We start from the raw sequence: 18,694 nt of genomic DNA, 5'->3' as shown, positions 1-18,694 counted from the left end.
ACCTAGCTCTGATATTTATTCAAGCTCAAATCACACATTTTAGCTCAAAGTAGCAGTGAAATCCCTCAAGAATATGCTACTACCTGCAATTACAGAGCACTACGTTCAGGAATACAACTACTAACTCATTTGTAATAGACACACATTAAGTATGCACGCAGCAAATACTAGCAGAAAAATACTTCAAAGACAACTTTAAAGTCATTTTGATAAACTGTAAAAAAACATATTTTTAAGTAAAAATGTTTCATTTTATGTTCTTTGTACAACGGACTGAGTTATATGCTCATATAGTCAACGACCCGTAAAGGAAGAAAGCAGGAACTACAGATCCTAGTGCCAGAAGGGCTTCTCAAGTCCTCAAACACTCAAATTAGTTTTCCCTAGCTTTTCAACATTCTCCCCCAAAACGTTTTGTGGTTTTAAACTTCTCATTTCTCTCCTTCTGCAATGGTAACAAAAACATAGAACTGTTAAGTCCTTTTTTTGTTAACAGCAGCAAATCTTGCTTTTCAGCAAAAGGGATATTAAGTCCAACAACCAAGCCTCTCCCCACCCCATGGAGGAAAAACCTACCTGCCTCATCATGAATCACAGGCTGGGGATTTATAAAGCCTCAATTCCACATGGGAAGTAGTGATGCAAGACAAGCACAGAAAGAGTTATGATAAAATTACGTCATTTTATCCTGTTAACACAGGCTTCATAAATCTGACTTTCATTCAGTAACTTGTTTCTTCCCTTCCCTGTCTCATCACAGAAACATTTCAGTGTCGTGTTCAGACCAGGAACAGCACACCCAGTCTCACTAACTCTGAAATGAGAGGAATTTGTGTTTGCATACAAGGTCAACGTTTCTGTTTCTAGGTAGGAACATTTCTCCACATCCTCCTGACTAACAGGCTTGGGAATACTATGCAGAATTTTTATTACTTCTCTATTTTACAAAAAAAAGTTACCAACTAGACAGAAGGAATGCAAACAGAGAAAAACAAAAATAAGTTTATATAGAGAAACTTTTTTAAAAAAATAAATACATAACTTGCATAATTTTAAGCTGTAGACAAGCTCTGTGGGTAGAGTTAATCTTTTATTAGGCCTGCTAAAAATACAGTTGAAAGAGTCAGAGAAGGTTTTAAGCATACAAGTTCTCCTTCAGAAAGCTTGCTTATTAAGCTTTCAACTGTACTGTTTTAACAAAAGATTATTTCTACTCTGTTCTTTTCCTGCCTGTGTCTTTAGGCCGTCACTGTTACAAAAAAAATACCTTTAGATAATTTTATATTAACAGTTGTGCCCCTTTCATTTTTATCCAGGCTATTCAAACAGACAGCATAAATGGTTCTCTGCTCCAGCACAGCATTTTGTTTCTTATTGCAGATTCTTGTTTGGAAAGCTCACTTCCATACACTCAGTCTTTCTTCACTTCTAACGCTGTGACCCAAGATTCAACTTCTGTTTTGAGTTACCCCCAGCAAAAAAAGAAATTTTTTTTTTTAATGAGTCTTATTCCTCTTTTCTGTATCCTTGCATTTTAGAAGTGTTCAGAGAATTATTTCTTCTGTTCAAATAAATAGGTTAAGAGAATGTTGTCTTTGTTGCTCTAATTCAACTATTGATCCTATGCACCTTCATCAAAAAAACAAACATAAAATAATGACATTAAGTGCCTTACAGAAAGATTTTAAATTATCTTTTGGAAATATCAATAATGTAATCTCCATTCTGAAGAAAAAAGCTGCACTTCAAAAGAAAATCCCTTCTAAATGGAAGAACTGAAGTCACCAGGAGGAATCACTGTTGATACATCAGCACAGCTCTAAGGGGTGACCTTAACCCAGGCAGATTGAGCACTCTGCTTAAAACAACAAAAATAATCATACTGAAGTATGATAATTTAATGGAATTTAATAACGCATTTAATGGAATGCATTCCAAAAACATATTCCATTAAACACCTTCATATGGTGAGTTTATATGGTATTAGGAAAAATAAATGGGTTCCCTAAATTACCGTACGGGACTCTGCCTATGAGAGCAGGAACCCTCTCATCCAGCATCCTTTATGCTGTTCACGTGGTTCTGGTCCCACCCATTGTTAGTATTCATAGTTATATTACCTTCTTGCAATTTGCTCATTCTGTTTAACTTAGCACATGTTGCAAGAACTGTACTCTGTGATAAACACCTCCCCTGATGAATTCAGAGCTGAAATGGCAACCACGCCACCATTTTCTGTTTGCTGTTGCTTCTGCCCAGGAACAAGATGCAATTCCCAAATTGAACAAAAATCCTCATCCCTCCTCAGACTTGAGGAAGTTTATCAGACACTTATAATGGCAGCATGAGGTTTGTACAAAAGGACTAATTAGAAGTCCATCAGGACTAATTTTAGCTACTACCATGAGATACGGTGCAAAACCATTGGTTAGCTCAGCGTCGTTTCATTTTGTTGGCATTCCAACAATGCAAGATTGCCTTAAAGTCGGCTGCTATAGTATAAACCCTGACCTGCATCCCTCGGGAACACTATCCAAGAAGGCTAATGAAGGAGAGGAAGGAAGACATTGGTCAAATCAAATTAAAACTCAGTTAAAGACCAGCATTACAGAGATACATTGGTATCTTGTGATGTCATGTAAAGTATCTGTGGGAAGGAAGAAATCTACCCCATATACTGAGCCATCCCACGTGCTTTTATTTACAAGAGAATTTCTATTATTTTCTGCGTTTGCATCCTTTCCGTACTTAGAGAAAGCTTTGCACTTCAAAAACTTAACAAAGTGCCTTAAAAAAAAATAAAAATAATCTTACAGAGGCCCTGATAAGCACTGCAGCCACTGGAATCCTAGCAAATAGAAATGTCCATGTTTCACAGTGCTAGGTTAAAGGCTGGACCAGATGATCTTAGAGGTCTTTTCCAACCTAAATGATTCTATGATTCTATGTATTTGGGCAATCAGGGAGAAGCAGAGAGATGGAGAACAGAAAAAATGAATCAGATTTAGCATCTTCAAGGAGACTATCAGCAACAGCATAAGGCCAGACACAATTGATCCTAAATCCTAGTTCTTTTGTTGTGATTTCATTCTTGTGTGCTAAAATACATACAAAAAATAAATAAAAATTAAAAAATACCACCACATTAACTACCTGGGGCAGCCTCCATGGGTATCATTTGTTCTTCAGCCCAGGCTAGCTTGGGCTTCGCCCTGTTACTGTAGCTTCCTTCTTTATGCTTGATAGCCGTACTGTCTGGAGGATTATCATCTCTTAAACCAAGCACATTTGCTGGAAACCTTGATGGAAGAGCATCATTTGATCCTGCAGAAAGACAGGGCAAAAGGTGAAAACACGAAGAAGAGATACAGAAATTTCACAACAAAGATGTCTGAAAGAAAGCCTATTATCCGAGTATCAGTACCAGCACATTCAGAAACCAGCAATCATGATCCCTAGAGAGCAGATCTAATGACTAACAGGCAGCAGGCACTGCAGGATTGTTTTCCACAAACTTTGGTGACAACGTTCTTCCGTGAGACACAGATAACCTTACCTCTTCCACTAATGAGCAGAAAAGAACACAAGAAAATTAGCATTAGGCAAGTCTGCTAGGAAGCCAGACACAGGACTTCAGACTCCCTCCGATTCAAATTAAATTCCGCACATTTTCACTGACGGATGCAAATGCCTATTTTCTGAGCTCAGAATAGCCATGGAGAACAGCTAGGAGGCAAGAGTGCGTCTGTATAACCTCTGAACAGGAATTCAAGACAACAGGAGCATAGTTCTTGGTATTGTATCGCTGCGTCCTAATGTTAGAAACCTAAAATGGCCCCTAACTGATTTATCATCTTTGTCCACACCACCTGGCTAAATTCAAGCAGACTTACTCAGTTTCCTTCAGCTACTATTTGGGAGCTAAGAATCCAAGCAACCCATTTAAAAACTACCATTTGGCTGAGTTGTTATTGTTAGTTTATTTATTTATTTATTTTTAACTCTGCTGTGCATTTTCTAGAACCTTGCACTGTCTCGTATGCATGCTGAATTTTTCTATCTAGCATATTTTTAGAAAACAAGACTCAAATCACATTTGTTTCTCTCATTCTGACCATACTACAAGAGGCAGACTGGAAAAGAGGTAATGACCAGGGACACACACATAATAATCACAAGCACAGCTTGGGGCTGCAGTGACTAACCTGTGCACTTACTGTCACCGCTGTACCAACCTGCTCCCCTGGGGCACATCTGATGGGAACTGGACATCTTTATAATATTAATTTTGCCTACAAATAGCTTTGGATGTCAAAAAGCTCTGGCTGAAACATGAAAATAAGACCTATATAGCTTAAGTGATGTGTTCTTTACACATAGAACAAAAAAAAAAACAAAAAAAAAAACCAAGATGATGATTAATCCTAGATCATCCTTTTCTCTACTAAACAATAAGTGTATTTTACTGAGAGATAGGTGGATGGGAGGTGAGAGGTTAGCTTGTATTTTAATCCAGAGTTACAAATTGCAATGTTTATAGAAAGTTTCTATACTGGAATCCCCTAAAATGGAGGAAAGACATTTAATACTGAGAAAGCTATTATCAGAAATGGATGCAGCATTTCCTGGTATTTCAGAATGAACACACAACAAATTAAAGAAAAAAAAGAAAGAGAGAAAGAAAATACAGAAAGAAAGAAACTATAAGGAAGGAGAACTGGCAGAGATATGAAAGAGCCAAAACTAAACTGTAACTCCCAAAGTAACGAATTATCAAGCTCTAATTCAGCCTTGTTTCTCTTCACTGCTAACAGAATGAGAACATCCTTTTCAGAGGCATTGAAGCCATAACCTTCAGTCAGGACTCATGTATCTTTGTGTTATAAAGTGGCATGAATGTGAACAAAGACATTTTTCTATGAAAATCAGCACGCTTCCTCTAAACTAGCAGGACAGAAGAGTTCTGAGCTAAACTGAGATAATTCTGCATGCAAAACAGATATATTTTGACCCAGGAACTACAACCACGATCTCACATTGGAAGATCTAAGCCAAATAAGTACCTGAGTGAGAGCTCTTAACGCTAGTTTCTGATCCAACTGGAGAAATTTTGGATCCTGCTCTGACATAAGGAACATAATACATCCCAGTGCTTCCAGAAGGTTTATACGGCAGCAGTAACGGCTGATCTGCAGGGATGGAAAGCAAAGCAATTGACAGAAATCAGGATTAAAGCCTTTAATGCAGCTGAAGATAAAAGTAACAAATTAGGATGCAAGGAGACAGAAGGTGGTTGTTGCAGTAAATCTGGAGAAACAGCATATTCTTTAGGAAAACAAATTGCAATTATTAGGTATCTAATGAATACCTACCCGTGGGTTGGAAGACTGACTGTCAATTAAATAAAAAAGATAGCTTACTTGCCAATGCTTTTCCTCAAAGATCAATATTAAATTATTAAATTTGTGACTAGGGTGACAAACGCTGGCTTAAAAAATAAAAATACAACTCGTATATCCACAGAGCCTCCATTGACCCACGGTTAATGAAATCATTTACAATGAGCATCGATACCTGTCTCTTGAGTCAATAAACACAGTGTGCTGTTACAACAGAGCACACACAAATGTCTGGACCAAAACGTTAGCTGACATCTAACAGAGAAGGGAATAGCTGGCATATTCTGCACTCCAATGCCACGAAGCAATCTGTTCTCAACTATCCTATTTTGAACACCTTGACAATAGAGATACAAAGTCCAGAGCACAGGAAAATAGCACAAACACTACATTTTTTTGGTACAGTTTTTCTAGTATAAAACATCAGTGTGTGAAACCACACTGCAACATCCATATTCCTCTGTTAAGCTTTAAAAAGCCCTGCATATTCTCTTTTATTCTGCATTTCATTCTAAAATAGCAATGGGCACATTTTTCTCTTAGCTTTCATCCAACCACTGATCTTTTCTAAGCTGTAAGCAGTGAACCAAATCAAATTACCCAGAGACAAAACCAGGATTTTTTCCTGAACGAAGCCTGCCTCCAACAAATTTGGTTCCAGATACACTTGAACTGAACCACGACTGCCTTGATACAGCTCCCTACCAACAAAACTGTAAATCCCCAGTGTAAAGGTTCATTTTGTATGACCTGTAAATATCAATATTAGAATTATCTCAAGATTTTTACTTTCACAAAAAGCTGGGGTTCTGTTTTTGGTTTCACTACCCATAAATACCTCAAGCTTGAACAGATGGAAGACTACACAAGCACATAAGACACTGATTTGCTCACCACCCTGCCTTGGGAAAGAGGAAATTTTGTTAAGAGCTGCAGTTGTGTTTGGGGGAAATTCACGTGTTTTCTGGAGAGACGACTGATGGGTAATATTTTCGCCGTCTTGTGAATTAACATAAATTTCTGCTGAAAAGGTGGTTTTTTCAGGACTTTCTGTTGTTATCTGGGTGGTGGCATCAGAGGTACTTTTCCCAGTTTCTGCAGGAGCTACGGAGTTGCAGATGTTCTTCAGGTCACATCCCCCTGAACCCACAGCCTGAAGACTCTCACTGCCTTGCGGAGGCAGCTCTTGGGCTGCTGTGCTCGGAACAGAAGAAAGCACCAGGCAGCGACCTGCTGAAGACACTGGCATGGGGAAAGATGAACCTCTCTGATCTTCTGGAATAAGGGCAGCAGTTGGGAACTCTGAAACAGCTTCTAATAAAGCTTGGGGAGTTTTTAAAGGCACCGGTAGGGTATTGACTTCAGGTTTATCCCCCAATCTCATCTCATTTGCAGCATCCAAGTCCCTGTGCGGCTGTGAGTTATGACATTTTGGGGAAAGAGTTATGTGGACACAAGACAGCGCTTTCTTAATTGGCGATGGAGACACAGATATGGTGGATAAAACCTCATCTGGAGGTGAATGGCGAGACGCACCGGTTTGCTCTCCGGGAGCCTTTTTCTGAACGAGAGGCACTGCATCAGAAGGACGTTGCTCTTCTTCCAACACCTTAACGTGGCCCTTCAGCAAGTCAGTTTGTACGGCTGGACGGGAACCCTCTAAGCTCTCACACACCTGGATGTGGCCAGGAGGGCTGCTCTCCTCCTGCTGGTCAGAGGTTACAGAAGGGGGTTCACAAAGCCCACTCGTAGCTTGGCTGAATCCTGCAGCAGAGTCTAGCCCCAGGATTTTGGCACCACGCCTGCCCAATTCAGTCACATCTTCAGACAGAATGTCAGGATTTTTTGCACTAAGGGTCTGTCTCTCATCAGCACGGATGCCTACAGAATCCTGCTCTGACAAACAGTCTGCTTCTCGATAAGCTCCAGCTCTGTCACTGCCAGCAGAGACATGATGAAACCTGGCTCTGTCAGCAGCAAATGCCATCTCATTAGACTGTGAGCCAGAGAGAACCGGACTTGAAGGAGGACAAGCCTTAGATCTTTCCCAGTGTTGTTTGCCATGGCTCTGTTCCTCAGCACTAGCAGAACCAACCTCCAAAGGCATTAACCCATCGAGAGCATCTCCATTAAGACTGCCACTGAGTGCCATGGAAGTCAGAGGTGACTGGAAACGTTTTCGGGATGAAAAGGTGATGGAGGTAATTTGCTTAGACATCTCTTCGGAACATTTTGGAAAAGACAGCTTCTTCTGAGCTGGCAAATGGACTTCTGTCTGCACATCAGAAGCAGCTGCAGACCTCAGCACGCATCTGTCCCGTTCCTTCTGCACTGGGGAGTGAAGCCCAACGATGCCAGCAGAATGACTGCTTGCAACTGGCTGACGTTGGCTGCAGACAGGCGTTTGAACAGCACTCAGAGATTTAAAGGGTGTATCCTTCAGAAGGCAAGGATCAGGAGGATTAGCTCTGTATAAAGGCACAACTTCTTGTAAGCTCGACTCTAAAAGCTCCTTAGTCCTGGAGGCTTGTGTTTGGCTGTCAGCATGACATCTTTTGTCACTCAAAGCTTTGAAATAGTCTACGTCCTGTTCCTGATTACGGCCATAGCCAGAAGCAGCTTCCAAACTGCAACTCCGTGCACCCTGAAAAACACAGAAGAATTGATATAGGTTACGTGGACGGCTTTCTGTCCTCACCAACATCAGGATTTCAGAATTCAGAGAAAGAGCAGTGCTATCAGTAATCAAGAGTCTGTAATTATAAATGAGCACACTCTTTCCTTGGAACTCATCTTTTTATGCAACTAATTAAAAATTGGTTTTATTTTAAGTGCTAGCAAATTAGCTAACAGTTTTATTCTTTTTACCAGTGAGTGATGTTGAGAAGTATTTGCAACTTAATTATCCTAACTAACAGAGTTAGAACCTTTTAGTTTTGTATGCTATAAAGTTGTATTGCAGATGTCGCCTCTGATGCTTGTTATAACATCAAAAATTTCTACCTTTTTGAGTTTTTTTGAGTTTTTTTCATACACAGTTGAACACCTACCATACTTACCTACTTCAAAACATACTAGGAAAAATTACTACCCTTTGAACGCGTATTTGTTCGCTAACTTCAAAGTGATTTATACACACGCATACATCACTATAGCTTTGGGATTTCAGTGCTATTTTAATCATTAAAAAGATAACCAGTTAGATACACAATCACAGAAGCACTTAGGTTAGAAGAGACCATTGGAGGTCTCCAGTCTGATCTGCTCAAAGCAGAATATTCAACCTCCCAACAGGTTGCTGAGGGACTTATCAAATTTCACAGATTTCCAAGGATGGAGATTTATACATCAGTTTTAACTACCTTTAAGTTCCTGATGAAAGGCGTCCCTCCATGGCTCCATGAAAAACAAACCACAGTGCAAAGCCCCCCACGTTAACTTCCAGTTACAAGTGCTCAAGCCTTAACCAAGTACACAATGTTCAATGCTGGCAGCCTCCAAGAAATCAGTTATAGCAACTGAAAATAGTTTTGTTTGGAGCAGAGTCCAATCTCCACGTTGTGACATTTTAAGGTTACAGGGACGCTCTGGAATCTGACATTTTGCTATGTCATCACTATCACAACATAAAGTAGAACTTTATATTAAAGGTTTTCCCTCACACTTAAGTTGTTTGACTCTAGCATTCATGAAGCATAACTAAAGTGAAAGGAACTCAGTGACAAAACAAGAAGAAATGTTCTTTAAAAACAGAGATGTTCTTTAAAAAGCATGAGAAAATATTTAATTAGAAAAGCTTTCATTATCCATAATTGATATTTTTGTTTTCCTCTAAAATAAGCATGCCAACTTCCCAGAGAAGAGCTACAATAAATCTTTTTATGGTCACCACCCACTGCTGACAGTAATTAAAATATGACTGGAAACAATCAGACCTTTCATTTACTCTTTAAGGCAAATGATAACTTGTGAGAACTTCCTAATTTTCAGGTGCAGATCGTTTTCATTCTCCCATCAAAACAGACACATTTGCCACAAATATTTTTTTTTTCCTCCCCTCTTTTGGAAAGCTGCTGAAACTGCTGGATACTGCAAACAGCATAAGGAAATCCTAGCAACAGGTAAGGCACTAATCCAGCCAAAACCAAGGATGCCTGCTGTCAGTTGCCCTTGTTCATAAATTCTGGGCTAAATTACGTTTACATCTTTGTCTGAAAATTGTCCCACATCCATATCACACCCCAGTATCACAGCCACTACATTTAGGACTTGACTATTTGGTTACCCATATTCAGGCATCTCTGGCATGTATTTTACACAACGCTATAAAATTCTGAGTCTCAAGTTATTTGTTTATTATTATTTATCATGTATTCATCATATGTTATCATTTAAGGAACTGAAACTAATAACTAACTTTTTTTTTTCCTGGTTTTCTTGCCCAATTTTACCAACCGTATCTTCTGCCTTCATTGCTTCATATTGTCCTGTACCTCGAGGTCCACTGCCACCATCTAAACAGCTCCACCATCAGCAATCAACAGCAAATTATAGTAAGTAGATAAAATTAAAGCAACATAGGCTATAGCCCAACAGCAGAATCAGTCAAAAAACCTGCACCCTACTCGTTATGTAGTCTCCTCCTCAGATGGTGTTGCTTTTCAGCACCTGTTAATGAGGCAGAAAACTGACGCAGCAGTTAATGGGACAATTCCCAGGGTGTGCTCCTCAGTTACAGCCTCTGCTTTCTAAGGAACCTGTGCTGCCTTCTGGCATCTCAAACTGAAACCTGAGTTCTCTACACCTTTTGCAGACAAATCATTAAACATACCACACAGAGCAAGAAGGTAGAAAGGGATCTGCAAGTGTATTTGCCTAACAACACAGAAACAGCCGTGTCTAAATACATCAGTAAAGTCTGAATATGCTTTTAATTCTCATTACAAAGCACAGCCACTAACAAGGAACATTCATCATCTGCAGGGACTTAGAGATCAACCAGATGGACAAATAAAACGTGATCCTCCCTCTGCGGCAGGACCTTTGTTTCTAAGGCTTTTCTCATTACAGCAGCAGCTCATCTCTGCAGCAACTTACCTGACTGGCATTAAGAAGGCAGTTTGGAAGAAAAGAAATGCAAGGACCCCGAGATCACACTACAAGCAAGTGAATAAAACACCACGCTCCCAGATGCACGCGGAAAACCTGTTCATCTAAGAGCACAAAGATAAATTCTTGCAAGTATAACTGAAAAAAAACTTGCGTTACCATTCACAGTAGTGTTTTTTTTTTTTCCTGTCAGCGTTGATCAAAACAGACTTTGCCCTGAAGCAAACTAAGGCAACTGCTCACCTGATCTGCTAACTGCTCAGCTGCAGAGGGCACCTTCGGTTAAGGGCAGTAACAAAACAAAGGAAACACTGGTTTTTACAAACAGCTGCAGCAATTCCAGAGTGATTTTTTATCCACGGAGATTCGTCTCACTTAATTAGGTTTGAACTAAACCTGGTATCATACTCGTATTCCCCCCTCCTGACGCAAAATACCAACCCACGATTCACACGCCATGCTAGACAGCAGCTCCCTCTTCCATTATCCCAGCTCATCTTTTTCTGACGGATTGGTTTTACATCAATATCGTGGTTAGCTGGGAACAGCAAGACAAGACAAACAGTTTCATCAGCATCCAAAATTGACATCAAAATCCCTGGAGTGCAGTAGCGCATCTGAAAGGCTAGGATTACTCTCCCAAAGCAGTACTTTTCTGTGGCCTTACCTATTTTAAGGAAGTGCATTAGTTTATTTGAGTCCCTGGACTTCCTGTGGCTGGGAGGGATGATAAAGGGGTGTAGAAGTGTGCAAGGACACGGGGCAGTTCTGTACCAGCACAGGGCTGCTCCTGAGCCCATCTCTTCCCTGAGCCACGTACCAGTTCAACTGCCTGAACGCATCAACTCCTACTAAAAGCAAGCACAGAAGTTGCTATAAACTCATCTTCCCAAGCCTTTCACATGTTTTATTGTGCTTGTTATGTGTCATCTTTCCAAAAAAGATCTGTACGGCATATGATCCACAAGAGAATGCAGTGCAAATTTATAGCTACAACTCCGTGAACTTCCTGAAAAAGCAAGTAAGAACAAGGAGTGGAAAAATACAGTATATAGTGGAAGAATACAGAATGCAAAGGGAGAATACTCTTAGGTAAATCAAGGAATAGCTACGTGGCATCCACATGAATATAGGTGGAGTAATAAGATCCTAAATTTACATGGAAAAAATCATGGGGTTAGTATGCTGAAATTCACTTACATCTAACAGCATCTCAGAACCCCTCAGACCAAATGAGGGGGCACAGAAAGAAATGCACATATTCAAAAGGCACAGGCAGAAGGTTAAATTTGAAAGGCAATACATGTGGAGCAGAACAGCACCTGCAAGTCTTCAGATTTTCCCATCTGGCTACAGATATAGAAATTATATAGACACTTACCCGAAGTGTCACGAGTCTTACCTCCATACAACCTAAAATTTAACATTTCTTAGGCCCCTTCACATAACATTCACAGTGAATAAATCCAATAAATCACTCTCCTAAAGAAGCCCAATGTCCTGCACCTCCCCTTCCCTTGAAGGGCAAGCTAAGACCCTTAGCAAGAGTCGACTGGAAATGGAGCCAGTATGAAATTTAGGAAATAAGCTGTATTCTAGAAGTCCCATGTTTGCCATCTATCCCCAAACAGCCCTGCCAAGATTTAGTGTTTATAACCACGAGTAGAGGATTTCTCACCTTGTGTATAATGGAAGAGCTATAAAATGGACAGGAGGATGCCACCAATAAAGTGCACAGAAAACAGATGCACAGGGAATGGTTTGTCACTTTTACGGAAGAGAAAGCAAAGAAAACAATTCAGATTCTGAGTTACAGTCATGAGGGTTGCTTGCTATTAGAAATGCATCTTCAAAATTAAATGTCATTTTTATATAGAGTGCTCCTTTCCGGGGGCAGTATTCAGCTGAGCACTTCAGTGCATGTTTGAAGCCTGTTCGTTTGCGTATGTCCCAAGCACCTCCTTAAAACACTCTGCTCAACTGGAACTTGAGAAACCCTTCTGCTTTTTCTTTTTTAGAGCATCTGTTATTTAACACACCACAAATGACAAACAGCAATCAATCAGACGTTATCCCAAACGTAAAACAGAGCAATACTCAGATGATCCCTGAGAAAAACTCTCCCAAGCTGTCCTGCTCTTTACTTGCATTTTCTTTTTTGCAGACAAGCTTCACATCTTTCCTGCTAGAAACAATAAAATATCACAGCGGTACATTTCTTGAGCTTTCACCTATAAAAAACGAGAGGCAGCATATAAACTTTCTAAAAAAGAATATTTGTCATAAGCCTGCATAGAAGGACTAAATAAAAATGACGATCTGATGAAAGAATTGTTTGCATGAGTGCTAGGAACAGTTTGCCATTCATAGTCTTTAAAGTTTAGGAGAAGGAAACTATCTTTTCATAGTCATTTTTCTGTTCTTTTTGAGTCAACACATTGCCAGCTTTGCTCTGTAAATTCAGGAGGTATTTTACAGAACGGTTTCCATTAAATTTATAGTAGATTATTTTGTCAGCAATAAAACTGGCTGCATTTTTTTCAGTTAAATAGTTTTATTTTCAACAATCTGGATTTTTCAGTGACATTGTTTTCCTTGGAGGGAAACGAACATTTATCTCAAGTGTAACAAAAAAGAAAAAAAAAGCATCTACCTTCATTCTGCAAATTCAAAACTACTTTTGATCTCCAATTAAAGCTATTGTGCAGTAAAAAATGCTTCCAAAATCAAAGCAGAAAGCGTTGCTGTTAAGCCAAAAGTAATTTCTTGGAGTCTTGGCTTACAAAACAATTATATTCTTTTTTTCTTATTCTACATTGGAACAAAACAATTCATAGCCAACACTAAGTCTCATAAAGGTAGAACTATTTGGTTCCATGAGGGACAAAGCTGTGGCCTAGCAAGAACTAAAAAAAAAGTAAATAAATAAAAATCTCCAGAGCCTCTAGTTTTTGATGAGCAGACTGAAGCAGACATTTATGTTTTTGTTGTTGTTGTTGTTTTAATTATTATTTTTATTTTAAAAGTGGGAAGAGCCTCTTGTCTCAAATTCCAAAAATAAAGTTGTTGAATTTATTTTCCTTTTTTTTTTTTTTTTCAGGCTCAAAGATTACATCAATACCTGAGTAACTGAAGTTTCGTCTGATGCTTTTTTGAAGCTGATATCTCTTTTACCAACACTGCTCTTGCCAAAAAAACTACAAACGCAAATACGGGCTACACATGAATCATACTCTCCCCCTTACCCTAAACTACTGTTTTTCCTGGCATGTAGTCAGTTTGCAGAAAAAAAAAAAAAAAAAAAAAAACACACAGAAGACATCACTAAAGCTAAAGACATTTGTCCCATCCTTGGAAGTGTTCAAGACCAGGTTGGATGAGGCTTTAAGCAACCTGGTCTAGTGGGAGGCGTCCCTACCCATGGCAGAAGGTTGGAATTGTGTGATGTTTAAGGTCCCTTCCAACCCAAACCATTCTGTGATTCTGTGGTTGTCTGGAACTCAAGATTAAGGACAGGTAATGACTGCATTTTCACATGCAACGTTTCTATATTCTCCTCAGAAACTGCCCCTTCAGTTCTGCCTAATTATCCAGTCTCTCTTCTAGTAACTCAGTGCATTATATCCTGCACTGCATTAAAAGATCATCCATCTCCTACTCATCTTACACGAACACCTCCACATTTTTCCAGTTTGTTCTTTTGTTAAAATGCCCTCTAAGAATAGTGGCCTACCGTGGGACACACAGACAGCCACTAGAAGCATGACAACATTATCTCATGTCCAGTCGTCTTGTACAACATCCTTCACCCACAAAAGGAGGAGTTTACAAGGCACTGTCGACACATGCAAATGTTCTGTGAAAAGCAAAACTCGTTAATCCTAATGGGATCACGAGCTGTTTGCATTTCTCCCATCACATCATAACTGACCGTGCCTCTCTGCTTCATACCTTAGAATCATAGAATGGTTTGGGTTGGAAGGGACCTTAAAGATCATCACACCTCCCTCCAGAGCATCTTCAGTTATGTATTAGCACCGCCCCTAAGATATCCAACTATCAGCTGGGAAAAAGGAAAAACAGGAAAAAAAAAAAACAGGATGTGCTACAGCTGGTCCTGACTAAGCCATGCCCAAAGAAGAAACAAGCTTATCCACTAAACGAAGTTCTCATTAGTCTGCAAACCTCTCCCTGCTTATCCACCAGTCTTCAAAAACATCAGAGAAATATAATTCATCACTGTATGCTGGAAGGGAAGACACAGAAAGTCTCCAGAGCAGCTGTTTCTCTTTCATACCTTGGTTAGTCCAGATTTCTTGGCACTCAAAAGCAGCTCTGCCTTTATCTTCTCTATTCTTTGGCGGTCCTCTTCATTCAAGTCTGACACAGATTCCTGAGATCGGCTGGCCAGCTTTAGCTTCACCCATGCTACACGAAAAGGACATAAAACAGAATGATTACTTCTCTTTTTTGCTCATCATTTACAGCAACAGTTTTATAATTTAAAATCCTAACTATGCTATGCATTTCTAACTATTACAACAAAGGAAACGAAGATTAGTATTAAATACGGTGGTTTGAATATATGAAACACTCTCCTGGACAGACTGACCAGGAATATGATTCAAAATGGACCTTTTGAGTATTTGTTTGGAAAAATGGATCCAGAACCAACTGCCTGGTTCTGACATCTTTACAGCCTCAGGCTCAAGCCAACACTCTTACACAATCCCTTCCCAATTACTTAAAGTAGCACATTTCTAATAGCTATGTGGACAAAACCACAATAACGGTTTAGGCAAAAGAAGCGTCCAAACTGGTAAAATACAATTCTATCCTATTCTGTCATCCTACGTAAGAAGACAAAGACATTCATTGTTAAGCCTTGTCCCATTAAAGCTTATCAGAAGCAACATAATGTGGTATGTGATATCAGCAACATGATGTCAGATGTGGCATGAGCCTTTAAAACCAGTGGAAAAGACTCAGACAGACTCAGAGGTCCCTCTATGCCCATATTTCTTCATTTCAAAAGCATTTCAAATAAACATATACCTAAATTAAAGGTTTGCCATTCTGATATAACACTTGCTAGAACACAGCTGAGCTATTTCATTACCTCGTGCTTTCCTCTCCTCTTCATCCATGCTCAGAACTTGTGTCGAGTGTACTGCAGGTGATCCACTTCTCAGCAAGCTTTTGACACGGGCTGCCAGCGAGTCTCCACTGCTACTGCCATCGCTCTCTTGCATGCCTCCTGCCTTGCTTCCAGCTACACTTGCTTTTGACAACATGCTCTGGAAGCCTCCTGGGACGTCAGTGATGCTGCCTCGAGGCTCTGAAGGAGGATTCCTCAGCAGGCTTTTGACATGGGCCGAAAGGGAATCTCCACTGCTACTGCCATCGCTCTCTTGCATGCCTCCTGCCTTGCTTCCAGCTGTGCTGGCTTTTGACAACATGCTCTGGAAACCTCCTGCAACATCAGTGATGCTGTTTAGAGGCACTGAAGACGGATTCCTCAGCAGACTTTTGACACGGGCAGAAAGGGAATCTCCACTGCTACTGCCATCGCTCTCTTGCATGCCTCCTGCCTTGCTTCCAGCTACACTAGCTTTAGGCAAGAAGCTCTGGAAGCTTCCTGGAACATTGGCAGCACTGCCGAGAGGCTCAGATGAAGAAGGATTCCCCAGCTCTGAAGTTCTTTCAGTGCTGAGTTTGCTACTTGCATTGCTTTGTGCAACAGCCACAACACCAGGTTGATTTCTGTCTGTAGTTACGCTGCTACAGCCTTCTGGCTCAGACCTTCCTACAGACTTCCCCATCCTAAACTCTTTGGTCATCTCCTTTATCATCTCTTCACTGTGATGCAAATTGACATCAGAAGAACTTCTCCATCTTAAATTGCCTTTGTGGGAATCCAGAGGCTTTATTACCGATCCCTCTTCTTGCATATTTCTTTGGGTCATAGTCTCACCTTGTGACAGTATCTTCTGAAACCAAAGGACACTGTCTTTCTCCAACGCAGAATCTTTAGGGCCATCCTCCTTTTTAATCAGCGCTGGGGAAGACTCGCCAGTTTCTCTAGAAGAGGCACTGGAAAAGACAGGGTCACACCAGCTTCCAGCTATAACCTCTGCCTCTGCCAAAAGCTTACATATTTCTTGCAGTGCACCAGATCCAATCTGAGAATCACTTTCCTGACCCTTATCTCTCTCACTACCTGTACTCGATGTTTGTGAACCTCTCTCAACATCCATTTCACCTTTCACTCCAGCCAAAGAACTGGCAGTCCGTCTCTGTGAGCTGCTACTCACGTCTTTCAACTCATTTTTAACTAGCAGATCCTGAACACGTTTTGCAGCCAGCATGGGACTCTCTCTGTCAGAATGGCAGTCAGGTGAAACAGTCTGCAGGTGCTGGTCTGGTTCAGCTACCTTGGAGACAGCTGAATGTTCTGCCTCCTGGTGTGTGGAAAGTGGAGCAGTTATCTCCACTTGGTGGCACGGACTCACGGGTTTGTCTCCAAAAGATCTGGAGAAGTTGGGAGAGAGTTCACTAGGCAACAGAATATCAGAGCCAACCGCTGAATTCATTGGTATAGAAATACTGACAGTGGAAGTGCCAGAGGTCAAACTTGTTTGTGTAACTTCAACTGCTGCCAGAAATTCACCTACAAAGAAAGAGAAGATACTTAAATTTGGGGCTCCAAGAAACAGCCAAATAAGTAAAGAGTACTTTTTTCTTATACATGAGGGACTAATTCTTCCCTTCTTGTACAGGAAGAGAAGAATTACAAATATTGGAAGGCGTTCAGGAAAAGCGTTTTTTGAATGAGACTTGGACTAACAACTCCATGAGAATTATCTACTGGAAGAAATCCGTTAAACCATTTTGGATAAATATCAAAGGAACTACAGAAACTGACTTAAATAAACTTGCATTTAAATAAATGGTTATTGTACATTTTAAATAATTGTTCTTAGATAAGCGACATAGTGGTGACTCTACGTTCAAATGAATACTTAGATCATAAAAGCAACCCTGCAAGAAACAAGAGTGCTGCGGGACAGTATTTCCAAAATACTACAGATAAGCTTGTTTCCCACTAATGGTTGGAAAAGTCCAAAAGCAGACGGGATGCACATTTGGCATTACACTCAGCATTTGGATATGTAATGTCTAATTGCTTTACAGAAATGAACTGAAATGTAAATAGTGTTCTTAAATCCACGCTGGGAGGTACACACAACTGCGAAAAGCCAGCTCCCTAGTATGCCTACCAACAGGAAATTTAGAATCATAGAATATCCCGATTTGGAAAGGACCCACAAGGATCATCGAGTCCATTTTGTTGGTTTCAAACACAGTTTTGTTTCATGTCCCAACCACTGACATTTTCAAGTACACTTAGCCCAGACAACATTGCCCCCGTACCTATTGCCAAGTGTTTCAGTCGCCAAGCCTCCCATAATGTTTACAGAAAGAAAAAAAGAGAAAATAAGCAAGCCCAACAGGCTTAAGAAAAAGATGCATTTAATCTCTTCAGATCAGAAACGCAGGTCAGCACAAGGCAGTTGAAAACTCTCAGATATTCCAAGGGTTAGGCAGGTACTAGTGAAGAGGCTGCAGATCTGCTCTTCCCCACAGAGTACAAGATGCAAATGCCAAAAGAGTATGAGTTAAGGAAAATACCCACTTTAACATTTAAATGAGATACTACATGGGCATGCCACTGAAGGACTTCTTAACTCAAACTGAAGAGACTGTTTTTTATATAGAAATGAGTCAACACTTATTAAAGGCCATTATCCATACATTTTTTATGTTGATATAGACAGATTCATGAACCGATCAGGTCAGTTTTAAAGTGTGTATGAATTTTGTCACCCTGAACAAGCCAAGAAAGCCTTGGGGAGAAAAATAAACGAAGACTTACTACTCTCACAGAAAGAAAACGTTCTGCAACACTTCTTTAACCTTTAGATACAAAACATTTGCTTCTTAAGAAATGTTATGAAAAGAGAAATAAAGATAACTGGTACCGCACTGGCTAGATGCCATACAGCCTGAATTTCTTAGTGAAAATGCACACTTCCAATGGTTTTAATGCTTATTTTTCCAGTTCAAATATCTCACGTCTAAGATCAAATCATATGAATGATGCAGAGCATCAAAGAAGAAACACG

At 40.1% G+C, this 18,694-nt stretch overlaps 1 protein-coding gene across 1 annotated transcript in view; it reads right to left on the bottom strand.

The window, feature by feature from the left end:
• Window positions 1–18,694, bottom strand: part of ALMS1 (ALMS1 centrosome and basal body associated protein) — a 70,156-nt gene that overhangs the window by 20,586 nt on the left and 30,876 nt on the right. The window contains exons 7-11 of the mRNA XM_084517731.1: window positions 15,628–17,178; window positions 14,806–14,936; window positions 6,936–8,043; window positions 5,064–5,189; window positions 3,154–3,324 (exon numbers count right to left, since the gene is read on the bottom strand). Coding sequence (XP_084373857.1) covers window positions 3,154–3,324; window positions 5,064–5,189; window positions 6,936–8,043; window positions 14,806–14,936; window positions 15,628–17,178 — 3,087 coding nt within the window. The remainder of the gene's footprint in view (window positions 1–3,153; window positions 3,325–5,063; window positions 5,190–6,935; window positions 8,044–14,805; window positions 14,937–15,627; window positions 17,179–18,694) is intronic.

Source organism: Aythya ferina (assembly GCF_964211825.1).
Source record: "Aythya ferina genome assembly, chromosome: 4".
Classification (NCBI taxonomy): Eukaryota; Metazoa; Chordata; class Aves; order Anseriformes; family Anatidae; genus Aythya; species Aythya ferina.
The sequence above is the reverse complement of the archived record's forward strand: the minus strand, read 5'-3'. Positions and strand labels throughout refer to the sequence as shown.